Raw genomic sequence first — 26,400 nt, forward strand, 5'->3', positions numbered from 1 at the left:
TGGTAATTCTGTTTTTAACTGAGAAACTGCCATATTGTTTTCCACAATGGCTGCACCATTTTACGTTCTCACCGACAGTGTACAAGGATTCCAGTTTTTCCACATCCTTACCAAAACTTGTGTGGTTTTTTTTTTTTTGTAGCTATTTTAAGGCTGAGGTTAGTATCTCATTGTAGTTTTGATTTGCATTTCCCTAATGATTAGTGATGTTGAGCATCTTTTCATGTGCTTATTGGTCATTCATATATCTTCTTTGGAGAAATGTCTATTCAATTTCTTTGCCCAGTTTTAAACTGGATTGTTTGTTTGTTGTTATTATTGTTGAGTTTTAGGACTTATATATTCTGGATATAAATTCCTTATCAGATATATGATTTGTACATATCATCTCCCATTCTACGGGTTGTTTTTTTATTCGATGGGTAGTGTGTCTTGATGTACAAAATTTAAAAATTTTTATGAGGTCTGATCTGCCAATTTCTTCTTTTGTTACCTGTGCCTTTGATGTCATGTCCAAAAAATCATTGCTAAATGCAAAGTTGTGACGCTTTTGTTCTGTTTCTTCTAAGCACTTTATTTTGGGGGGTCTTATATTTAGGCCCTTGATCCATTTCAAATTAATTTTTGTATGTGGTATGAGGTAAGGGTCCAGCTTCTTTCTTTTGCATGTGGACACCCAGTTTTCCCAGCACCATTTGTTGGAAATACTGTCCTTTCCCCCTCATTGAATAGTCTTGGCACTCCTGTCAAAAATCATTTGACCATCTCTGTCACTTCTTCTATTCCATTGTTCCATACGTCTGTCTTTACGCCAGTTTTAGACTGTTTTGATTACTGTAGCTTTGTGATAAGTTTTGAAATCCGTAAGTCTGTATCATCCAGGTTTGTTCTTCTTTTTCAAGATTGTTTTGGCTCTTTAGGATCCCTTGAGATTTCCTGTGAATTTTAGGACATGTTTTTTTTGCAAAAGACACCCTTCAGATTTAGACAGGTGTGGGATTAAAATCTGTAGATTGCTTTTAGTAGTAGGTACACTTTAAGAATATTAAGTCTTCTGATCCATGAATGGGGGATGTGTTTCTATTTATTTCTGCCTTCCTTTACTTCTTTCAGAAATGTTTCATAGATTTCATTGTACAAATCTTTTACCTCCTTGGTTAGGTTAATTCCCAAGTATTTTATCCTTTCTGATGCTACCATAAGTGGGATTATTTTTGTGATTTCCTTTTCAGGTTGTGTGTTGCTTGTGTACAGAAATGCAGCTGCTTCTATGTGTTGACTTGATATCCTGCTACTTCGCTGAATTCATTTATTAGTTCCAATAAATTCTCTGGGGGAATCTTTAGCGTTTTCTACATATAAAGTCATGTCATCTGAAAACATAATTTTCCTTCTTCCTTTCCAATTTGGATGCCTTTCATCTCTTCAACAGACTCCAGAGTTCCAAAATAGTGCACCTGTCTAGGTGGGGAAAGCGATTCCTGGTGCTTCCTACTTTCCTGTCTTCCCAGAATCCCACTTCAAGCTGATTATTTAATACCAGGACTACCCAGGACTTGGGCTGGGGTTGGTAGTTGTGTTTTCATTGCTTTCTTAACGATTGGTTCATCTGTCTCTGTAGACAGCCCATACCTTTTCTCTTCACGTCTGACTCACTTGTTCTTCATAGCTTTGTTCATTCATTCATTTACTTGTCCATTTGGCAAGTGTTCCTGATGTGCCTGCCCCTTTGATAGGTGCTGTGGAAGATGATACCCTGGTCCCTGCATTTAGGAAGCTCCATGTCCAGTGGTGAAGGACAGCCATGCACAGACTTACCTGGAAGAGTTAGAGTGAAGAGGGTTCTCAGAGTTGTGTGGAGTGTTTAATGAGAGTGCGTAGAAGGAAGGGGTTGATCCTGGTCTGGCAGAAGAGGGGACATCCATTCTGGACCATGGAGAATAAGTAATGCTGTCCCAGGTAGCGACTGAGGATCCTTTGCAATTCATCAAGTGGAATTTAGGGTGTCGGAAGGGAAGCCCTGGGCCGTGAGGCTCCAAAAGGGAGAGGGAACGGTTCTTCCAATTTGGAGAATTGTGCAACGTCACCATAGTCCATCACTTGGAAATTTCTCTCCTGACTGTCTGCACTTGAAGCCCCACACCAACCTCTGGTCCTAGGTAGCATGGATTCCTGTCTCTTTAGATTGGCCTTTTCTGGACTATTCCTGCATGGAATCGTACAACGCATAGACTCTTGTGGCAGGCTTTTTTCACTCAGCATAATGTTTTTGAGATTCTTCATGTTGTAGAAAGTATCAGTAGTTCCTTCCTTTTTATTACTAGATAGTATTCTATTGGACGGATATACTACATTTAAAAAACTAATTCACTAGTTGATGGATATTTGGATGAAATGTTTGGTGTTTTGGCCATTATGAATTATGCAGCTATGAATATTCACATACATGTCTCTGTGTAGATATGTTTTTACCTAATTCCTTTTAACAGAATTTAGAAACCAATATCAGTGCTCTTTGTCCCTCTCTGTGGACAGAGGTAGACGATGTATAGATAATCACAAGGCATATACATGCACACATGATATTTATTTATATTTATCTCCTTCGTGCATTTCCTATAAATACCGCATGCACACACACACACACGCTCACACACAAACATATAATTCATGAGGTTATATTGACCTTCTAGTCCTCTTCAACACAACAGCATTCTTCCTTGCTTCCCTTATTCCGTATTTGTTTCTTCCTTTTTCTGCCACTAGAACCTTGATTCCCAGCTACATCAATATATTTACTCATTTGGTCAGTCCTATAATATACACACAATTGTTTCAGAATTGCTATGTTGATACCATCACAAACACAAAACTCCTAAGTTGTGTCAGCTTGGTTCCTCCAAGAAGCAGATACCAAAATAGGATAGAATGTGCAAGAGATTCATTCAGGAAGAGCCTGTGATGGCTACAGGGGAATAGGGCAGGAAAAGGCAGGAAAATCCTGTGGATTTTCAGTGTTATTCTAGGGCGCCGGACTGGCTTATAGGGACTGTGTAATTTCACATTCCCACCAGTAATGTATGATAGTATCTGTTTCTACACGATTTCCCCAATAGTGTACTTGAAGCTTTTGGTTTTTGCCAGTCTTATAGGTGAGAAATATACCCCAGTACAGTTTTAATTTGCATTTCTTCTGTTGTGAGTGCATGTCCAGGTCTTTAAAGGCATGAATGACCCAGAAGCTGCCATATAGCAAGCTGTGGTCTCCCGCTGTTGGCCAGAACTTAGTCACATGGTCTTACCTGGCTGTGCTAGGGAAGCTGGGAAATGTAGTTCGTATTTTGAGAAATGTACCTTGCTTGAAGTCAGGGGGTTCCACCGCTATAGAAGAAGGGAAGAATGGGACTTTTGGGACATTTTGCTGTCTCTGCTCTGTAGATGAGATATTTTCTTTATATTGAAGGCAGTAAGAAACCAGAGAAGCAATTATTTTTAAACCAGGTTTAATATCTATAAAAACAATACCCATACAATGTAAAAGTTTCAATAATATAAACAAAAATAATAAAGTCTTTTGCACTGCCACAGTTTGAACATATATTCAGATCAGAGAGGGTTTATTTGTCCTTTTAATTTTTCCTTCTTTTGAATTATGAAAGTAGTATGTATTTATAATAGATTCAAACCTGACAGAAGTGGATGATGGAAACAAGTGGAGTCTTTTTACGGCAGTCTCTTGCTGCAGAGTAACTAAAATGTATGTGTGCACATTATTTGTGACCTTTGCTATTATACTCCAAGCCACAATCAATCGTCCTACACATATCTTTGCTTGCTTTCATTAGTAATTCTTAGAAAAATTTTCTAGATGTGAAAATACTGGGTAGAAAGGTGTGCAGATTTTTGGTTTCATTCAAGTCTGTCAAACTGCTGCTCCCAAAAGCCACACCAATGCCTGCTCCCTCTGACATGCATGCAAAAACCTGTTTCAGGACGGATTTGGGGGTGATGGGTGGGGCGTGCTGGAGTTGGGTTCTCCGCATAATGTGGACCTGCTTCAGCATGCCCTCGCAGGTGCTGAGATGCCACAGAACGTTTTGTACCTCTGAAGTTCTTTCTCCATGTTTCTAGCACCTGTGTCATCATGCTGGCTTGTCCAGTGGAGCAGGGTCTGTATCTCGACTCCACAGTCCAGGGCAGAGGCTGCTGAGTGCTGTCGAGTGAGAGAGAGAGAGTCAGGGCCTTGGATTCTAGTCGCCTATCAGCCACTAGCCCAGGGACTAGGCAGACGCTTCCCTTCCCCGCGCCCCTTACTTACAATAATGGGGTTGGACTGGGTGCTCTGACCTCCTTCCACCGGCCACAGCTGTGATCCTGATTTAGTGACTGGTGTTTTCGTCAAAATACCAGACAAGGTCACTGCCGGCTCATGCCTATCGGTGTTACTTGTTGACTGTTTTGGCGTCATGGTGTGTCTCCGCTGGTCAAAAGCTAGAGGAGGGGGCACCTGGGTGGCTCAGTGGGTTAAGCTTCTGCCTTCAGCTCAGGTCATAAACTCAAAGTCCTGGAATTGAGCCCTGCATCCGGCTCTCTGCCCAGCAGGGAGCCTGCTTCCCTCTCACTCTCTGCCTGCCTCTCTGCCTACTTGGGTTCTCTTTCTCTCTGTCAAATAAATAAATAAAATCTTAAAAAAAAAAAAAAAAAAAAGAAGGCTCGATAGGCCAAGGTAGCATCTTGCTGCCATATGGAAGGACGGACAGGAGTTTCCTGAGGTGGGTGCTGATAGCGTATTTGGACATCATCAGCAGTCCGAGGAAGCTGAAGCCCAGAGCCATCACAGAGTAAGAGGAGACCAGCTGGGCAGAGAAGTCAGGGCCGGACAGCGGAGTGGGGGGTGCCAGGGTGCCTCTGATACAGCTTTTATCGAGGATGCCAGCAGCCCCCATTTTGCCGGATCAAGTGGCCCCTTCGCAGACCAGAGCATACTGAACCTATACACAGCTTTAACCAAAAAAACCACTCTTTCATGTTACCCTTTGTTGCATGACTTTTGGATACCACGCTCTCTTGTTTTGCTTCCCCTCCCTTGCTAGCGCTCCCACTGCTCAGCCTGTGACCGTTACAAGGCCCCAGGCTTGTTCCTCTTCACCGTTCCTTGTGCGCGTGACAGACACTTCCATTTTACCTGGCGAGTGTCTTCATCCGGCCTGGAGGTGCTGGACCACCTAGCAGAACAGGCCGAGAGTCTGTAAAACCCTGCTGCCAGGTTCAGTCCGTCATCTGGCTCAGTGTGGTAGAAATGGAGGTGGAGAAGGTTGGAGAAGGTTGAGAGGTTGGACGGAGTTGTTACCGTGCTGTGATATTTTCCCTCTGGTCTCAGTGAGGTGGGCTTCAAGAACACTACTTGGAGAAACAGACTCTTAACTACGGAGAACAGACTGACGGACACCAGGTGGGGGGATGGCGGAAACGGGGGATGGCAAGGAAGGAGCGCACTTGTCCTGATGAGCCCCGGCTGGGTAAGGAAGTGTGAGAGTACTGAATTGTAGGCCTGAAACTGATAGAACACTGGATGTTAAATAATTGGAATTAAAATAAAAACTTAAAGAACTACTAGAGGGGCGCCTGGGTGGCTCAGCTGTTACATGCCTGCCTTAGGTCAGGTTATGATCCCAGGGTCCTGGGATCAAGCCCACATTGGGCTCTCTGCTCAGCTTCTCCCTCTCCCACTCCTCCTGCTTATGTTCCCTCTCTCACTGTGTCTCTCTCAGTCTAATAAATAAGTAAATTTTCCTTTTTTTTTTTTTTTTTTAAGAATGGGATGAATAATCATGTAAGGATGGAGAGGGTTTTTTTTTTTTTTTCTGAGATTTTAAAAGTTTATTTTTTTGACAGAGATCACAAGTAGGCAGAGAGGCTGGCAGAGATAGAGGAGGAAGCAGGCTTCCAGCTGAGCAGAGAGCCTGATGCGGGGCTCAATCCCAGGACTCTGGGATCATGACCTGAGCTGAAGGCAGAGTCTTTAACCCACTGAGCCACCCAGGCACCCCATAAGTAAATAAATTATTAAAAAAAAAAAAAAGAACTCCTAGAGAGCTTACCATTAATGCTGCGGAGTCCTCAGCCACAGAAGGGTATGTTAATATTGACCAAAAGACGCCTAGAGGCCCAAGAATGAGGCCGGAGTGCCTCATCTGGAAGCAGAGCAGAGAGAGCTCCACCAGGAGAGGGCTGTCCTGCCTGGGTTGGACACTCTGGCCTGGACGTGATGTGGATGAAGGGGAGAGCTCTTGGAGTCATCGTAAGGGCACCCATCCAGTGAGACTCCTAGGACCACCCATGTTTACCCAGCCGAAGGGGTACCTCACTGAAGCCCGGGTAGAGAAAGAAGAGGCCTGGCTGGAGGTGTCCGGGGGATGGATCTCTGCAGAATGCATGAAAGCACACCCTGCAGGGAGGGCCAGCACTCGTGCACCTGCTGTCCCTGGACACCAACAGCAGACAACAAGACCAGCCTCAGAAGACTGCCGTCTTGCCCCTTAATTTGCCAGCCCCTGGATCCAACCCTGGAAGGGTCATAGATTAAGGAAGACGTGAGGAGGACCTAGAAAATAAGGGGAAAGGCAGTCTTCACCCGTTTGGCGTCCCTGGGCTTCCCACACTCCCCAGGCCTGGGTCAGGACAGACTTTAAATTGCATAGAAGCTGGAAGACTTGGGTTTTCAAACCAGGCTTCTCTGGGGTTCCTTGATTAGTAGACTGAACTGGACCCTTGAAGTCGAACAAATAGGCTATTATCTGAGAATGCGTGGAAACACTGTAAGAATTGCCTAACTTGTCATGCAAGGGTAGAAAAGAGCTCACTGATGAAATGGAAAGGGATAATGATAAAAGTGGGTTTATCAGTCAACCAGTTCCATAGTCACCAACACAGCAGGACTCGAAGCTTGTCCCCGAGCAGCAAGACTAATGAAGATGAGGACAGAAACCCTGGAGCCAGGGACGCGGTGGGGCCCAAGCAGTGTAGCCTTGGACTGAGGACAGGTGGAGCTGGAAGGAGACCGGCCACCGTGCTCTGTGGCCCTGGGGCTAAGGGTGGTCAGCAAAGGTTTTCTCTGAACAGTGAAGGCAAGCTGACTGTCTCTGTCCCCGCTGACAAGGCCATTGGAGCGGGATGTGGAGGCCGTTTCAGAGTGAGGAGGACTGCTGGGGAGACCTGGCAGGGGAAGGGAGGAGATGGGGTTCTCTCCTGGGATCCTGAATGCTGAGCCTGAAGCTGTGAGCCGTGGGACGAATGGCTGGTTTCCTCCGAGAGCAGGTCTCAGCTGCCACACTCCAAACCGAGTTCACGTGGGGACCCTGAACCAGGTGAAGAGCCTCCCTGGGGGACCTTGGAGACATGGCCTCAGGGCTGGCTGGAGGCTCAAGGAGACGTCTGGTGTGGAGTCCGAGAGTTGCCAAAATGTGGTGGCAGGGTTCACAAAGGCCAGGAGGAGGACAGGGTGCTCAGGGGCCTATCTTCTTGGAAGTAGGGTTCAGCACCCGCTCAGGGACACGGTGTGCCTGGGCTCCACTCTGAGGGGCATTCGAGGAGGCATGACATGAAGACTGCATTCAAACAAGATGCATGTTTTCTTGGTGTCTGTGGGCACCAGCCCTTCCCTCCTCTGGACTGGAAGCTGTCGTCTCTGGAAGTTATTTGCTGGCAGACCCTCTGCAGGAACAGTAGCAGAAGCTCTAGGCCTATACATGAGATACCTGCCATGTTGTCCGGGAAGTGGGCACTGCCAGGGAGTTTCAGAGCCAAGCCTTAGACTAACCAAGCCTCACAAAGGGCTGCCCTGGGCAGAGGGAACTCTGGGTGTCATTGGCATGCCTGGTGCTGGGCCAGGTAGAGATTCAGAGGGCCACACATGCTGCTTCTTTTCAGGCCCAGAGCGGAGGCTCCCTGGAGAGGCTGACTGTTTAAGAGTGGAAGAGCTCTTGGGGACAGTGGGGACCAGCCTGATGTCTGTGTGATGCCGGGGTTTTCTCCACACCATGTTCCCCACCCTGCCCCAACCCTGACCTCCACTTTCATTGTCCAGACTCCTCTGGGGCAGTCTTGCCATCTGGATGGTGAAAATCATTACTCATTTTGGGCTGAATTTGACTTTTTGGCCCTGCTTTGTTTGGTGGGCTCCATGGGACCAGACTGCTCCTTCAATCTCGTGTTCTTCCCAGGTCCCTCTCCAGAGCGACTATCTCCAGCCCTTCTGGCCCCATTGGACACAGTCCGTTCACTACTCTCTCCTATGTCTCTCTGATGTGGTGTGATGCGAATGTCTTGTTCTGGGGTTAGGGTTCTTCTGGTTCAGACCACTTAGCAGGCTGAGCCTAATTCCTAGAGAGTTTTTCACCATGGATGTATGCGGCCATCCATATGCTTCCTACTCTTGGCCTTGCCAGGGAGGTTAGCATCAATACCACCTGTATCCCGCGCACGTCCTTGCTGAGAGTATGCATTTCCCTCTCACTGCAGCCCCTGGCAGCTCCTGCTGTCCTCTCACTAGATGCCTTCCTGTTTCCTGCACCACTGAGAAAGTCACCGCCAATTACATTGTAACTGACAGTGTTTGCTTTTTACAACGGTGTAGCTCATCCCTAAGGTGGAGAAGATACGGGTCCTAGAAAGAATGAAATATGGTAATAGAACCCGCCTCATGGTGTGCAGACTAATGAGAAATGTATGTCAAGTGCTTAGCACAGTGGGAAGCACCGTCAGCACTCAGTAAATGATGCTGGCTTTTATTCACGCCCTCCAGCAGCTCACCACCGTGCCCCAAGAAGACCCTTGCCCACTTCCCCAGCCTCCTGTGCAACGACTTCCTTATGCATCTGCTCTGCCTGCAAAGGTCTCACCGCTGTCTGAAATGTCCCATTTCCCAGGGCTGCTCTGGTCCTTGGCCTCGGCTATCACTTCTCCTGAAAGGCCTGTCCCACCTTCTGGGCAGCCTCTCCCCTCCCGCCAGCTTTCATGCCGCAAACACTGCCCACATTGTTCCCTTATGCACCTGCCCCCTTCCCGAAAATGTGCCTCTTTGATAACAGGGGCTGAGTTATTTATTTTTGTGTATCTAGTTCTTAGCGCAGGGCTGGGACATGATGGAGGCCCAGGGAATGTTCGCTGAGTGAGTGACCCTTTCTCATGTTTAGTAATGCTTGGATTTAGCTCGACAGTTTAACAGGTTTTTAATAAAGATGACTCTATCATTCCAGTAACCTGAGCAGGTCAGGACAGGTGGCATTGTCCTTATTTCTTATTTCGAAGCTGGAAAAACTGGGCACCTGTGAAGGGTTGCACCTGAGGGCACAGAGCCTGGGTAGTGATGGGACTGGAATGAGAGCTGCTCTGGCTTCTGACCATCTTGGTAGTGACAGGCCTGTGGCTTAGACCAGAGGTGACAAACCGGCAGCCTCCAGTCACATGTGGCCTGTGAATGTGCTTTGCTTTACACAGTGTTTAGTTTTTGTTTTTTAAACGTGAGTAAGTTGCCAACACTTAAAAAACTGGGAAGTCCTAATTACTAGCTTAAACATCGGAGCAGCTGGTAGGCCTGGGTTACACCCATACCCATGCTGGCAGCAGCTGGCAGGGGTGGAGAGGTAGGCATGTGCTTCATTCCCAAGTCCCCACCCTCCCCATTGTCGGACACCCACATGCCTAGCCCTGGTAGGGCCTCACTTCGCAACCTTGGCTTAGAGAGAGACTCCTTCCAGGAAAGCCTTGGGGGCTTGTGTCTGTGGCACTTGGATTGGCTTGACATGTGGTCAGTCCTGGGGTTGAAGAGAGCCACCTGCCAGATGAGCAGCCCCAGCGGGTCTCCAGAGACTCTCTGGAGTTGTTAGTAAGCCCCAGGCTCTGGCAGGGCCTCGGCCTGGTCCTGCGACTGGAGGCAGAGTGGGAAGGAGGTGGTCGAAGCAGCTCCTCTCTCCTCCCCAGGACAAAGGAGACGATGGGGTCAAGGAGCTGGATAGCTTGAAGAGTGATCGACTAAGAACCGTCCAGCTCAATGTCTGCAAGAACGAGGAGGTGGAGAAAGTGGTGGAGATCGTCCGCTCGAGCCTGGAGGACCCTGAGAAAGGTAGGGGGCCCCTTGGGGCCGCAGGGTGTAGTGCACCAGCTGTTCTGAGGGCCCCTTTCCTAAACACTACTCCCCATTTACCGGTATCTTGCAAAAGCCTGCTTGCCCTGCTGTTGAAACTCTTCCTCTCACACAGCAGGAGGAAGTGGGTTAAATTAAACACACCTGTGCAATAAGGCAATTGGAAATAAAGCCAGAGGTGCTTTCAAAACGTCTAGGAGTGGTGAACAGATGAGCACAGGGGCAGGTCAGTTCAGACAATGTTCATCGAATGCCCACTCTGGGCCAAGTGTTGGGGACACAGAGATGGCCAAGACATAGTCCTTGTTCCCAAGTACCTCTCCAAGGTTCACTGGGGGGCTAACCCAAATGATCTCCACACTCCCTCTCAGGAAGCAGCACAGGACAGAGGGTCACAGCCCAGTCCTGGGTGGGGTGGGGAGCCCATTAGGGAGAGCAGATTGTGGCGGGGTGCAAGAAGGGCATTCCAGAGTCAGGGAGAGAAGGAACAATGGTGGGAAGCACACAGGATATGCTGGGGGGGCCAAGTCCGTGGTCAAGTCTGGTGGAGGTGGTGGCAGTTAGTGGGGTTGAGAACAGAGGTCCTCCGGGGCCTGGGGCCCATAGCCGCACTCCTGAGGACACCGGGCCCACTGTTGATGCCCCAGGGGGAATGAACTATCAGTCTGGGGACTGGGGCAGCAGTGTAGAGGGTAGATTTAGAGGGAGAGCGTGAGTGCTGGAGTACTGAACAAGGGCAGTGGGTGTTTGGGGATGTAGAGGGATCAGAGTCGGGAAGGCATAGCTGGCTAGACTTGGTGATGGATACATGTGGGGATGAGGGAGGGGCACGAGGCCTCTCCTGATGCCCGGTCCCCCCCAACCCACTGCAGGAGCATGATGAGGGATGGGGAGTGCCCATAGGATGCTCTGTGGGAATGTCTGGATGGATACCAGATGTCCAGGCCTGGAGGTGAGGCTAGAGTAGGCAAGATGGTGTGCTTCCTGGGAACATGAGCAATTAGGGGTGGAGAAGGGGAGAGGCAGCTGGCAGAGAGGGTGGGGACTGTGCCCCCAGAACCTAGAGGAACAGAAAGTTTGAGGGCCAGTCACTGACAAGGTCACCTGCTGCAGAAAGTTCCAGTAACATAAGGACTCGGGTGTTCTCTCCCAGTTCAGCCCCAGGGAGGGATCTTGGTGGGAGGGGCTCTGTCCAACAGAAGGGAGGGGACCCCGTTCATGGAGCACACAGCCGTGATGATTCTGGGTGACTTGCTTCCTCTAAGGTGTTTACCTTCCTGGCCAACCAGGCAGAGAGGGTTCTCTCTTTCCCACAGAAAGGGTGGAGGCATCTCTCCTGAGTGGTGACTTCAGGCCTTAGGGGGGAGAAGGGGAGGACAGGGGACCACCAGGGGCGGGGCTGGGCTCTGTCGAGCCTTTATGAGCCGAACAGAGATACTGCTGTCAGCCAGCAGCTGCCTCAGAGCTCCTGTGCCATGTGGCTGTCAGGGAAGCTGTTGCTCAGGCTGCCAGCCTGTCCCTGACGCATCCCCTTGGCAGCCCTGGGCCACCGCCACCTCCAAAGAGGGCCATTCCCAGGCTGGTCTGCTCTCAGAGGAGAGGCCTATGAGTTCCCTAACTCACTAAACATCTATTTCATAATTAACAGGCAGAGCCAGGGCTCCTGTCCCATTAAGAAGAGGCAGGATGTGTCCCCCTGGGGTGATTCCCCGCTCTGGAGGTACAGTCCACCTCACCCCTCCTGCTTGCTTTCATCAACCAGGAGGCAGGAGTCCGTGCTGTGAGGCCACTTCATGGCAGCCTGAGGGTTTGTGGTGATCCACAGCGCCCATGGAAATAACTTATCACTGTAGACCTGAGAACAGAGTGGGGCTGCATCCGAGCTGGACCTGCTCAGGACCCTGGTCCCGGTCCCCCGCTGCCAGGGCAGAGTCACCTCCATTCCCTGTATTGGTCTGGGCCAATTCGCTTGACCGGCAAGGCAGGACAGACCCGGAACACAGGGAGAGGCACTCACCCGCACTGCCCTGGGACGGAGTTCAAACCCTAGTCCCACCCCGATACATAAACTTTTCCCTGCTGCCTTTTTCCAAATGACACATTCCAGTGAGGATTGATAAACCACAGCATGAGCTTACTTACCTAATACTGCATTTTCTGGCAAAAGATTTGAAGATTTTTTTGGTATGAAAAAGATGAGAAATCTGTTGGACATGTGGTTGTCCTGGTTTCTCTGTCCCCACTTCTCCCTCCCCCTCTTTCTCTTCCCTGTGGCCCCCACCCCTGCCCTACCCAGGGCTGTCTTTCCGGGTAAAGCCTCTGTCCTTCTCCCCTTCTCTGGCAATGCTATCTCTGAACTCCAGGTGGCGCCCTTCTAGAGCTTTCAGATCAGCCTGGGTTCCCTAAGCCTGTGCTCGCTTCCAACTCACTCTACACAGGCAGGATCCTTTCAGGAGACAAGTGCCTTTCATCCTGGTTCTGTGGAACAGGGGAGCCAGCCTTGGGGGGTGAGATGAAGGGGCTTGTCTGATTAGAACAGGTGAGCCATCTGCCACAGCCAGCAGAGCTCTGCAGAAAGTTCCAGTAACAGATGTCCGGATGGACATCTGGAGCCTGGAGACAGCACTGCCCACCCCATCCCAGCAAAAGGCTGAGTGAGCCGACCGGCAGGCTGTATGTTGAAACCATCACTTAACCTCACAGTCAGGAGATATTTATTGAGTACCTGCTATATGCTTGGTAGTGTGCTGAGCACCAATGAGGGTGTGACTTGGCAGGAGGATTGTGGTAGGACACCAGCCAGATGTAAGTTGGTGGCTTCATGGCAGGACCTCTTCGGAACCATTACAGCACTGGGGACATAGTGCCATGGATAGAGAAGACCCAGTCCTACATCTGGGACACCCTCAGTCTGAGAGTGGGAAGTCTGGAGTTATGGTGGGCTTCACTCTCTTACTAGAAGTGTGACCTTGGGCTCACACCTTCCCCTGTGTGGGCCTTAGCTTACCTATCTGTGAAGAGGGAGAAATGCTCTGCTCACATAGCCAGTGCTCATGCCTAGATCTGATCACTGCAGGCACATGAGCAGAATAACATGGGGTGAGGGTTGGAGGGCTGGGTGGAGCCAGGGAGCAGCAGAGGCAGGAGGAGCCATGAGGCAGGGGAGGGGCTGACTGTTCAGGCTTCCAGAGGGCAGAACAAGAAACCCAGCAAGGGAGGCCTCCCAAACCTACTGCGAGAGGGAATCGTCAGAGCAAGAAGTGACCGAGAGAGGACAGAGAAGGGTCTAGCTGAGGGGCTGGCCAGGATGGAAGTGGAGGACAGAAGCTGTGACAGGGAGACCTGGGAGAAGTTTTCCAGTGATACAGGATGGAGATGACAAGGCCCCAGACTAATGCTGTGGAGAGAGGAAAAAAGGCACAGATTCGATGAGATGGCAGAGGAAGCCGACAGTGGCACAGGGTCAAGCATGAGGGCTGTGTCTTCACACAGACCAGGGTCCAAATTATCTTGTCCCCCTGTTAGCTGAGTGACACTGAGTAAGGTGCTTAACCTCCTGGAGCCCCAACTGTGTCCTCCAGACCTGGGATAGCTTAGCTTTGGAACAAATGCACGCAGAGTGCTTAGCTCAGGGCCGGACCTCTGTCCTTTTGATCTTGATCAGTGATATTAATAGTTCTCATCAGATTGGGGAGAAGAGGTCCAGGGGTCTGTTAGCAAAGAGGAAAGTAAGGCGCGGGCTAGGGCAGCTGGAGCTTGCCATGCTGGTGCATGGGGAGGGGATGCTGGGGACCTGTGTGCAGGGCACTGAGGTGAGAGTGACCATCAGGAGGAGGAGACCGCAGTCGGAGGAGAGCAATGAGTCTAAGGGGTACACAGGAGCCCTTTGTGTGGTGACTGCTGGGGCTGTTGCAGGGAAACAGCCGTCGCCGGGAATGAGCAGCAGTGTTCATTTTGAGTTTATGTGGAGTGTTGGCTGAGGCCTCCTAGCTCCACAGACTGTTACTGCTTATCAAGTCAGTGGAGCTATAATCCAGGAGCCATGTGCTTTCACAGGTTAAGTTCAATTACCCTTTTTTGGATATCAGTGTCAGCTGTAATTAGTTTTTTGTTAGGGAGAAAATATGCATTTTAGGTGGGATGAGGTTTTATGTGAACCAAACACAAAGCAGCTACAAATTTCCATGAACATAAAGAAGACAAGGCTGCCTAGGCACGGAGCATAATTTGAGAGCAGGTGGTCTAGGACAGGACATTGGAGGATGCCTGTATTTAGGGGGTGGCTAGAAGAAGGGCGGCCGGGAGGATAGAAGAGATGCTCCAAGGGAGGAATGAGTGTAGAGAACCATGAGTAGAGCTCCTACTGGGGAGAGGTTGAGGGGAGTCAAGATGGGAGGTGAGGGTGATGGGGCACCCTTACCATGTTGCACCCCAGACACCATGGGTCAGCAGCAGGGCTGGGACCCAGCATGGCAGGGAACCGGGGTCTGGAGGGTGTGGTTTGTGTTCTCAGAAGCCTCTTCGTGGAGGGAAGGAAAACAGATGGCGGTGTGAAGATGTAGCATGGTAAAGAGGAGGTTCTTTGGGATCTCGGGACATGGTATCTGTAGACCTTCATTCATCTGAGAAACCCTTACTGAGCATCTAATGTATTCAACATTGGAGGGAGGGAGCCAGGGGCAAGAGAAAGGTTAACGTTGCATAAAAAGGGAACAAGGAGTGACAGCTTATGGTTTGGAAGGTGGAGGGTGACAGGTCAGTCTTGGCAGGTGGTAGGAGGCCTCTGGCTCTTCCTGGGAAGAAGAGAGTGGTGAAGACTTCCGGGGAGGACGGGCTTTGGTGGCTGCGTCAGTGCTAGGTCACTGGTGAGACCCGAGAGCCTGTGGCTGCCGCTCAGCCGCTTTGGGGAGTGAGAGCTTCATGAGCACTTTGTTAACTAGCAGTTTCCTTCCCTGATAAATGTTCTTAATTCTCCATAATTGAAGGAGAAGGCACAAGAGGTCAGTTGAAGCTTTAATTTGGATAACACGGAAGGAACGCAGCTAGAGACCAATTACTCTGTCATGCATACAAACTCGTTTCCATGATTAACTTGGAAAGCGAAGTGGGACCAGGGCTCCCACAGGCAGGAGGATAGCTCTGTCCGGAGGCTGCGGCCCATGCAGTCCTCACGCCCCACAGATGGAACTCAGAGGCCCTGCAAAGCAAGTTGGCCTCCTTGGAGCCTCCTTCCCTCATTCTGCTCTGCCTCTGACCGGTTGCGCATGCTGAAGGGCCTCTGCTTCCCTGGTGACAAAAGTAGCTGTCAGAGCTCCAAGGATCCTTCTAGCACCAGGGTTCCCGGGTCTGCGGAAACCAGCTGTCCCCTCTCTGGTCTTATAGGAAACAGTCAACCCAGGTTACTCGGAGAGTGTCTGTTTGCTCTAGCTCTGTCCTCTGCCTGGGACCACACAAGGCTGAGGGGTGTTTTCAACCAGCCGAGACCAGGCGTATACACACGGGTGGTGGGGCTCACCAGGGATAACAGCAAACAGTGCGTATTGTGGGAGGGGAAGATCCGAGGTCACGGTCAGGGGCTCAGGATGGATCAGGACTGGGGCTGGACCTGAGGTGAAGTCTTAGCTGAGCCTCTAACTGCTATGAGACCCTGGATACTGGGTCCCCTCCCTAGGCCTCCAGAGAAGGCTTGGCCTGGAAGACTCCTGGGGTTCTCCAGGCTTTTGGCCAGAGGTGGAAGACAAGCGAAGGTGCAGGGGCAGGAATGGAGACACAGTGCAGGCTGCGGGGAGGTGACCGTGTGGAGCCAGTGGGAGTGACCCCAGGCTGCAGACATTTGGCAGGGCTGGGTCATTGTGGGCCCAGAGAGACCATGCAGGGAGACGTGAGATGGTAATTGGATGTTTTAGACTTAAGACAGGGTCCCAACCTGTACCATAGGCCTCTCTGTCTCCTGTTACTCTTGCTGATTCTAGGAAATGTCCCAAGAGCCTTCGAAGTGGCAAGTTTGGAGGGAAAGGGACAAAAGTGAGGAGAGGCATAGCTTCAGGGTGATGGGTGGTGTCCGAGGCCAAGGCTGCATGGTGACAGTGATTCTGTTCCATCCTGTCCAGGCCTGTGGGGCCTCGTTAACAATGCGGGCATCTCGACTTTCGGAGAAGTGGAGTTCACCAGCATGGAGACCTACAAGGAAGTGGCAGAAGTGAACCTCTGGGGCACCGTGCGGATGACGAAATCCTTTCTCCCCCTCATCCGAAGGGCCAAAGGTGAGTTGGAAAGGGTTTTCCTCCCATCCTGTCTTTTCATCTTTGCCTAGACTGGAAAGAGGTCTCTGCAGATCCAGCCTGCGTACCCCAGTGAGGCTGAGCACAGGACTTCCCGGGGGCCATGCAGGTCTCATGGATGGGGGTAAGGCGAGCTGTCTTGGCCAGGCAGGTGGAAAGGTATGTGTGGTTTTCAGAAAGGAAGGCGGCTGAGAGGTCTCAGTCTCAAAGGCTCAAAGATTACAGCAGCCGTCCTGCTCTGGGGACCTAATCTAGAGAAATAACCACCTTGTGCTTGGGGCTGTGTCTATGTACAGCAACTACCAAGAGAGGCACTGGGAAGTCCATGTTAGTAGATCCATTCTTTGGGTCACTAGGCTGTAGTTACAAAATAAGACTATTGTGGTAGATTGTAAAATATAGTAATAATAATCTTCGAGATTAGGAATTTGGAAAGTAGACAGAGCACTCAGACCCTGTTAGGTAGCCAAAGAAGTCACTGATTTGGATGTTCTCTCTAGATAGCAAACAATGATGGCAAAAAGGGGGTGATCCCATAGGATCTCTCCCAAAGTCTCAGCAATGATAGGATGAACTCCGAGAGCTTCTGTAGGATTGTAGAAGAAAACCCCAACACTCCAGAGACTTCCAACTTAGAGGTTTCTGAAAGGCAGCTCCCCAAGGTGCCCAGGTTGGGGCTGGGTCTTAACTTCCCGAGGGCATTCCCAGGACAAGCACGTCCCAGGTCCGCTTGGGCTTGCTTGGACGGGCTCCACCTCCACCCTGCTTCCCAAGGCCAGGCCTGTGGGAAAGCCTCTTGAGGTCCTCACCGTCTTCTAGTACTGAAGACTCTGTCCCTCTGTCCTAGCACTAAAACCAGGTTCAGAACCCTGGCCTGGGCTGCCTGCCGCCAGCGCTCTAGCATCCATTGCGCATTACCCCACACCCTCCTGAATGCAGGCCGGCTCATTTCTCTTGGCCTGTCCTGCCTAGCATAATCAGGGAAAAGCTGGACATGTGGCCTGAGCCGACCTCGACTGTGTATTAGAAGGCCCCCCTGAACCTGGGTAATTCAGGCATCAAAGCAACCTGCCTGGCCCCACCCTCTGCCCGACCAGTCAGCGCCTTGTAAGCAAGGCTCTGCCGTCTTCCTCCGCAGGCCGCGTCGTCAACATCAGCAGCATGCTGGGCCGCATGGCCAACCCGGCCCGCTCGCCCTACTGCATCACCAAGTTCGGGGTGGAGGCCTTCTCCGACTGCCTGCGCTACGAGATGCACCCGCTGGGCGTGAAGGTCAGCGTGGTGGAACCTGGCAACTTCATCGCCGCCACCAGCCTCTACAGCCCCGAGCGCATTCAGGCCATTGCCAATAAGATGTGGGATGAGCTGCCCGAGGTAGTGCGCCAGGACTACGGCAGGAAGTACTTTGACGAGAAGATCGCCAAGATGGAGACCTACTGCAACAGCGGCTCCACAGACACGTCCCCTGTTATCAACGCTGTCACCCACGCCCTGACCTCTGCCAGCCCCTACACTCGCTACCACCCCATGGACTACTACTGGTGGCTTCGAATGCAGGTCATGACCCACTTGCCCGCAGCGGTGTCCGACCGGATCTACATACACTGAAGAGTTTCCCACCCGCCTCTGCTTGGGGGGCCCTGGTGGGAGGGAGGGAGGAGAGCCGGAGGGTCGGAGGGAGGGTCTGGTGACGCCCCTCTTGGTGGCCTGCTTGTGCACTATCCACAGTCCCAGGAGGACCTACTGCCAGTTGTAGCATTAACCACAGGGGCTAGCTCAGCCCTACCTGGGTGCACCGTGAGTGGTGTGGGCTTCTCCGTGGGGGTGTGGAGTGGTGGGTGGGGTCCTTGCACCTTGAAACATGGTACGTCCATCTTTCTGAAGCTGATTTCATACAAAGACTTTGGGAAGACACGTTTATATTCAACACGAATTTATTATAAAATACAATACAGATCCTTTACATTTTAAAGCCGAATGACAGTTCAGGAATTTCTCTCATTTGATCCTGAAACCAGCCTCATGGTTTAAGGTAAAAAGGACAGATATTTTTTTCTTTTCTTTCTTTCTTTTTTTTTTTTTTGTATACGAAGAATCTGTGGCCCAGAGAGGATAGGTGAGTAATCGTCTGTGGTTTGTACATGGTCCAAGCTGTGTAATTCTGCCACCGCAGTAGAAACGCTTCACATTTTATGTTCCTGCCTGCTCTGGATCCAGTTATCTGAGGATCCTGTGATGGGCTCTGTACCCTCGCCTGAGCCAGACTCCCTGCATGTCCACTGTGCACCCCTGTACATGTCCATGGTACCTGTGTGTGTGGCCCAGAGCCAGCTATTCCAAGGGGTGGGGCCATTCTGTAAATTTCCATTTGGGATTTCTGCAGCCTCTCAGGACTTGTGTAGAGGGGCTTGTTGGCTGAGAGGTTGTTTCTGGTTTGAGTCTGTGTAGTTTTGCCTGGGACTGTGTTGATGGGGCACCCTTGGCAGAAGCCATGGTACACAGGCCTGCTCCTGGGATAGGTGTAGGTTCCCGATCTGTGTCATGTGGTACACACACACACACACACACAGCACACACACACACAGCGCACACACACATTCAGGGGGCCTTCGCCATATGCTTGCCTTCCTGCTGTGGCCTTATTTTTAATTAAGCCAGGTTACTGATAGGTAGAATCTGTGTTATCACTTCTTGGGTTGGGGTTTGAATGCTGCTATCCCTGCAATTGCCCAGAGCCTGGATGTTTGGACCCAAACCAGGCACCACGCTCTCTCCCAGGCGGCTGCAGGTGGCTGTAGGCAGTCAGCCCCGTGAACCAAACTAGCACTTCCGCCTTCTCCCTGGAAGGGCCAGGCCTGCCGCTAGAGGGCGCTCTGCCTCTTCTGCTGCCTGAGCGGCCTCTGCTCCCGACTTGACTTGGTTGCTTCCGTCCAAACCTGAGGTCTCAGAGTGTTCGCGATCCACCTTCCGGTCCGGGCACAACGAGCAAGACCCCTTTAGAAACAGCGTTCCTGCTCTGCAAGTAGCTGCTTGTAATAAACGTGGAACCTGGTGCCAGAAGGCAGAAGAACAGCTGGGCAGCCAGGCATGGCCTCCGGGGTCAGGCAGTGCCAAGGAACAGGGTGTCTCACAAGGAGGAAATTAGGCCTGCCTTTTGGGCTTTGGTCCCCTCTGTCTTCAATCAGGAATGCCCTGCCCAGCCACCTGTCTGCAAGGTGAGGCCACGAGGGCCGGTGGGGATGACAGGGTGAGTGGTCAGGGCTGACGCTGTCCGGAGTTGGACATCCTATGGCCATCCTGTTCACATTACGACCACATCCTTTTGAATCTCAGAACTGACCTTTCAGAGTTGCATTTTGCAGCTTGGGAGATTTTGTTATCATGCTCGATTTTATGAGAGCTGGATGGATGTAATGCTTGGAGTTATGCATGTGCATGGATATCCAGGAATTAGAGGGAAGGGGAAGCAGACTCCTGAGCACTGGACAAGCTATGTCTTCCTCTGCGGGAGTCTCTGGGAGTAGGACAAGACAGGCTGTCTGGGAGGCCGCCCTGAGATTTTATTTTTACCCCAATGACTGGAAATCCCGGAGCACCTTCTTTCCAGATAACCTCACTGCTAATTAAAAGCTCACAGTGACCAAATTCACTCTGGTGGCCTAGAGCCTCCCTGGGAGCAGGTCTAGTTCTGATCCCTACAAGAGACACAGAGGTAGGCAGAACAGAGGTGGCTGTTCCCATTTTACAGATGACATAACTCAGACCCAAAGAGGGAAAGTGACTCACCCCGTGTCACAGTGGATCTGTGACAAAAGTCTCCTGATTGGTGCTCTTCATCATCACCTCACCCCAATAGTCCTGGGAACTAACCCGGCACCCAGACCCTCCCTGCTTGACTGTCTGCAGAGAGCTGCCCCTTCTTGGTGGAGATTGGTGGGGGGGACATTGAGGGGAGAGAGGAGGCTCCCATTCTGCGGGGTACAGATGGCGTCCATGGGGGCTGCCTCAGGGAGGAGCATGATCTCTAGGGTGCCTTCATTGATGGCTGGAGGCTGGCTGAGAGCTCCCTGCAGGTCGCTTTTGACAGGGGGCGCTTACCATGCCACGTGGGGCCAAGAGGCTTGTGAGCAGGCTTGAGGCCAGCCTGGCCCTGCTGGCCTGGGGCCTGTCTCTGCTGCCCCTGCCAGGGGGTCCACCAGACTCCCCACTTGTGTGACTCATGCACTTCCCGCATCTTAAACAGGGCCTGGCTCTGCGGAGCCCTGCGGAGCTGTGTGGAGTTTGGTGGAGCTCGGCTGGGGCAGGTGCAGACAGGAGCGGGCAGAGGCTCCCTCACTTGGGTGACACCAGTCTCAGGCTGCCAGATGACAACAGGCACATCTGTGCGGGGCTGGCTGCCTTACCCAGCCGGTTCGCGGCCTCTCCCCTGCGTCCCGCAGCGGCCCTGTGAGGGAGGCAGCGTGGGGTTACTATCTCACGGTACACAGAAGGAAACCGATGACCCAGAGTCTCTTGCCAAGGGAGAACTAGAACTGGGTGGCCGAGCCAGATCTAACCTCCAGCCCGGAGCTAGCGATGCATGAAAAGCAGGGCAGATGGCACCAGGATCTAAAATAAGGAGGGGAAAAAATACCTCAATTATGTAACAGTGAGAAAAGTCTGTAAGCATATACACAGTAACAAGCACAGAGTCCTGCCACATGAGCCAGCACCTCCCTCCCGGCCCCCTGTGGGAGAGCCGGTGCTGGGGTAGCCCGTCTGCATCCCTTCAGGAGGAAATGTGCCTGGATGGGGCCAATGCTGCCCTCCTGTAAGGGACCTTTCTGAGGGCATGCTCTAGGAACACTGAGACCCAACCTTGGACAGAGACAGAGTCTGCAGGTGCTTGCAGAGTGCTCGAGGGCTCTAGGAGCCTGGGGCTGGAGGGTCCTCAGATGAAGCTGTGGAACAAGGAGAGCCATGGGGCTTGGTGCTCTGCTGGAGACCACACAGGCAAGCCCAGAGCATCCCAAGGCCCTCCTGGTGTGTGTGCACCCTAAGGAAGATGGTCTGTGAGTGGCAGCTTCTGACGGACTGGGTGAGCCCTTGCTGGGCTATGGACCAGGGACCAGGGCTTGGACTAGGGCTGGGAGCACCTGCTAGGATCCCCAGAACCTCAGAGAGGGAAAGGGGATTCAACCACCACCAAGCCTGACTCTCAGCCTCCAGGGAGCTGGCCAAGCCTTGAAGCCCTCCTGGGGCAAGGAGCTCATTACTTCCTGAGACAGCATGTCCTTGGGGAGAGGCTGAGGAGAACTGATCCAAAGACTGGCCTAAAATCTACCACCTCAAACATAAGTCCTCTGGCAAGGAGCAAGGAGCTCATTACCTCCCGAGACAGCATGTCCTTGGGGGGAGGTGGAGGAGAACAGATCCAAAGACTGAGCTGAAATCTACCACCTCGAACATAAGTCCTCTGGCACTTGGCTGTGACCCAGAACTGCACAGAACATCGGGTGTTTGGAAACGGCCAGGTCAGGTGCAAGAGCCCAGGTCCCTCACTTGACAAGGTTTCCATACTCCTCGCTATCTGAGCAGGAGGTCTCGGTTGTGGTTATCCCATCTCTTGTTCTTGAGGACACACACCAGGCTGAACGACCACCTGCATCCCTTCCAATGGCAAGGATTTGGACACAGGTTTTAACACCTTTGGTGAGAGATGCTGACAACGTCTCACACGTGGCCTCCTGGCTACTAAGTACACTCATGACTCCTCTTACATCTGTTCCTCACAAACAGCTTATGAGTTAGGTTGGACAACCACTGCCATTTTACAGAGAAACTGAGTCTTGGGGAGGGGAAGTGATTCACCTGAGATCACAGGGCCAGGAAGTAGGAGAGCCTGGCTTCCATCCTTGGGGCCCCTTGCTTTACTCCTGGGCTGCTTCAGTCTCCCCATCAGGGCCCTTGACCCCACTCAGTCAGAGGCTGGCCAGGTAGTCTGTGAAGGAGGGATGAGGGGAGCACTGAACTCAATTTCTCCTAGCCCACAGTTTTGCAGAGAGCAGTGTGGAAGGGAGCCTGGGCCCTGGGTCTCACTGGAGCTGTGTCCGGTTTTCTGTGGGACCTGCCGGGGGCCTGGGTCCTGGTGGAGGGACTGAGGGGTGGAGAGAGCAGGGCCAGGGAGTGTTCCCAGGGCCGGGTGAGCACCGTTGTGCCTCACCACTGATGGACGTGTGTTAGAGGAGAGAGAGTGCAAATGGGGACCCACCTCAGGGGATGCGGGGGCCCAGGAAGGCCCTGTCCTGCTCTCTCAGACTTAATTACTCTATAAAATGTTAGGCTGCTCCCACTTATCAAATTATGGATGAGCTTAATTACAGCGCACTGAGTAACCACAGCGGGCTCCTGGCCGCTCCCCTCAGCTTCAGCTGCAGCCACCCCAGCTTCTGGGGGAGCTTCTCATTGTTCTCAGGGCCTCGGTGTGGCTCAACTCTGCTCTCCCACAACAAGAGTGGGCTTGGCGGACCGTTCTGTGGGCCATCCAGCCTTGTCTTCCGTTACTGGGTTGTTTATACTGCGGGGCCCTCTCTCTCTCCAACGTCCCTTGTGTTCTGGCCGGAGGCTTTGGTTCATCATGTCTGACCGAAGGTCTACAAAGTAGCGTGGGGCCTGCCATGACAAACGAAGAAACAGCATGGGGCTGGATGGATGAGAGCGCATGTGCTCTGTGAGGCTCTGAGGGTACCTTCAAGGAAACGGGGTGAAGAGCAGCAGGTCACAAGGCACTAGTGATGTAACAAAGGACATTGTGAACGTCTCTGCAGCTGGCAGCATAGACAGACTGGTTCCAATGGAAGGAACTGGTGGAAGGCACAATGTGATTCCAGGGGGCTTTGGTGGGAATGGAGGAGTGATTGCTGGTCATCATCCAAATGGTCCTTGTGTTCCCATATTCAGAGGATGAGACCCATGGTCAGTAGCATCTGCTCCCTCTCCTGCTGCCTGCCCCCCGCCAAAATACTTGAACCTCTTCTTTGTGCCAGACCCTGTACTGGGCACAGTGGGTCCAATGGCAGGCAGCCCACTGCAATCCCAGAACCCCTGGGCTAGCCCAGAAAGCAAGAAACTTTAACCCAGGGTGACAGGTGTCATGATTTGGAGGAGGCAGTGTAATACTTTATTTTACCAGAAATGAATAAAAGTAAAGCCATTTTTAACCCACATACAACCTAATTTGGCTTCTTCCTTGCATAACTTTGGAGCCCCGGGCAACAATAGGTTGGGGGGTGGGGATGAAAGGACAGGGGCCCTTCCCTACTTGGGGAGTCCCCAGCTTTCCCAAAGGAAACATAAAAGTGAATGTCCCTGGAAAAGCACGGCTGGGCCTTGTCCAAATGCCAAAAATGTAAGGTAGCCAAGCCAACAGCGCTGGAACCACTTGAAGAATGGCAAGGCGGGGGGCTCAGACACACGGGGCTGGGCACGTGATCCGGAGGCTGAAGGCAGAACCAGACCAGATGCTCAGGCTGAGCAAAGATATGGAAGAGGGGACACCACCTGGAGGAACGTGACGAATTGGAGTTTTTAGCTTTGGGTGTTTATCTTCTGTGAAGCTAAGTGTACAACAAAATACAGTAGGGCACTAAAGAGGTGCTCTTGGGAAAGCCGAGAGAGGAGGAGCAAATCTGGGGGTCCCGGAGCTGGCAACCCCTCGGGAAGGGAGCCTGCTGGTGGTGTCCCGTTGGAGATGGAAGGACCTCGGAGATCCTGCAGTCAGAGGGTGGGAAGGAAAAGGCTTCGTTGGAAATTTCATTCTGGGTGAGTTTGGGTAGAAAGAAGTCAAGTCTTAGAGCCGGACAGACCTGATTTTGAATCCTATTCAGCAACTGTCCAATTGTACAGTGTTGTCAAGTAATCCAGCCTCTCCCAGCTTTGGGCTCTTTCTGTCTATGGTGGGGATCATAGTGGGTCTCCTGCAGGACTGTTACATAGATTGGGTAAATGTGGAGACTTCCAAGCCCAGTGCCTGGCACACAGGGAGAGACTAAGGAGAGTCACCAGTCAGAGTAGCTGGTGCCCAAATAACCCTCTCCCATCCTCACCCACCCGACCTTGGCCTTTCTGAGAAATGCATAGGCCTTTGTCCATGGGTGGTTCAGGGCCAGAGACAGAAATTGGAACACATTCAAGGCTGAGCCACGGTGGCCAGAGCCCACCTTCCTGCTCACCCTGCTCCTTCTGGGGGCCCCGGGGGAGACGAGGCAACTTCCTCCTCCCAGTACCCCTTTCCGATTGCTAAACATAGAGCAACCTGGACAGCCCTATATCACCTTGCCAGAAATCCCTGAAGGGGATGCTAGGTGTGGATCCCAGGTAGAGAAGGGGGTGTTTTCCAGAGCACCCACTTTAGCAACTGTGCAGAGGATCACCCCAATTGTTCTTCTTAGGGGAGGAGGACAGTCCAGTTCCTCCTGCCCCCAGTTGTCTGGGTTTGGGATCTTCCTGTTGCCTCCCCGATGTGCCTTAGCCAGGCCCAGCTTCCTTTCTATCTTTTCTTTCTCAGCATCCAAGTTCTGAGGGTTAAGCCCTATCTAGAATCCTGCTGCAGGGGATCTGTGGTAAGATCTCATTCCTATCCTGGAGGCGCTCCCAGCTGTGGGGGGCAGGTGGGTTGTGCACCAGTCTACGGGAGCTGACCATCACTCAGGACAACCCGTGCTGCCCTAGATGTACAGCCATGTGCGGGAGCCCAGAAAAGGGACAGGGGACTTCTGACGGGGCCGGTTATACACGCTGCCTGGAAGAGGTCAGGTGAAGAGGATTTTGGCAGGATTAGGAGGCAGGGCACTTGGCTGGGCACTCACACCGGAGGAAGCAGCACAGTTCAGGCCCTGGGGCTTGCTGCCCTGCTCTGCCCCTCCGAACCCGTGCTTTGCCCAGGGTCCTCTCCTTAACCAGGAGGGGGCAGTCAGCTGCCTCTCCTGGAGCCTTCCTGCCTTTGGAGTGGAGGCCAAGAAGGGTGTGGGAGGTCATTAAACAGTGGCGGGAGGGCTAAGTTCCAGTTCCCGGTTCTCAAGGGGCAGAAGGAGCCACTAGGAGTGGCCGAGGAAAAGCAGCAGGCTCCCATTCCTGTGTTTTAGTGCTTTGGAACCTGGCTTCCGGCTGCCTGGCTGGCCTGGACAAACCAAGAGACTTGGAGCAGAGAGAGTTAAGAGTCTCTGCTATCCATTCTCCCCTTCTATAGGAACATAGCCACAAATGTTTAGCTGGGCATATGGTTTACCCATATTAAAGATTTCATTTCCCAGCTTCCTTTGCAGTTAGAAGTGGTCATGTGACCATGTTCTGGCCAACGGTAGTGCAACAGCTTTCAGGAACCTTTCTTAAGTGATCCACCAGTAGGCATGCTTTGGCTCCTTTATCTCTTCACTTGACTGACTGGTTGGAACCTGGATGCTGCCATCTTGAATCATGAGGTCAAGGCCATGTGTGATATTACAAGATAGCGTCTCAATTCCAGACACTGGTGAACTACTTTCCTCCCTTGACCACCCATTTAGATTTTATGTGAGAAGAAATAAACTTCTATTTTTTCTGCATTACCCTGTTTTGAGATTATTTCTTTGCAGGCAAACCAGATCTTAACTACTGTAGGTCCTTGATGGACAGAAGATAGGGAAGCCATTGCACACACATGTGGGCAGGAAGCCACACTTGATAATAATAGTAATGAGCATTTATTGAACACTTCCTAGTCGCCAGGCCCTGGGATAAGCACTTTATATGCAGTGTTCCATTTGATCCTCCCAGTGATATATGAGGCAAGATTTATAATCCCAATTTTATAGACGATTAAACTGAAGCTTAGGTTTAAATACCTTGCCCAGTCAGTCAGAAAGTGACAGGATTCAGAAACAGACTCTCTTTAACTGCTGGGTGCCAGCACTGACTATTCCTCAGGCAATGATGAGGGTCCCTGCCAGCTGGCTGAGG

General features: G+C 51.6%; 1 protein-coding gene across 6 annotated transcripts in view; it reads left to right on the forward strand.

The window, feature by feature from the left end:
* The window catches only part of BDH1 (3-hydroxybutyrate dehydrogenase 1), a 42,363-nt gene extending 23,960 nt beyond the window's left edge, over positions 1-18,403 (forward strand). For all 6 annotated transcript variants that reach the window (XM_004745307.3, XM_004745306.3, XM_004745308.3 and 3 more), the window contains 3 exons: positions 9,982-10,123; positions 16,255-16,407; positions 17,564-18,403. In XM_004745307.3, the coding sequence (XP_004745364.1) occupies positions 9,982-10,123; positions 16,255-16,407; positions 17,564-18,033 (765 nt within the window). In that variant the 3' untranslated portion in view covers positions 18,034-18,403. The remainder of the gene's footprint in view (positions 1-9,981; positions 10,124-16,254; positions 16,408-17,563) is intronic.
* The last annotated feature ends 7,997 nt before the right edge of the window (positions 18,404-26,400 follow it).

This window comes from Mustela putorius, unplaced genomic scaffold (genome assembly GCF_011764305.1).
Source record: "Mustela putorius furo isolate JIRA1106 unplaced genomic scaffold, ASM1176430v1.1 tig00003834_pilon_pilon_pilon, whole genome shotgun sequence".
Lineage (NCBI taxonomy): Eukaryota > Metazoa > Chordata > Mammalia > Carnivora > Mustelidae > Mustela > Mustela putorius.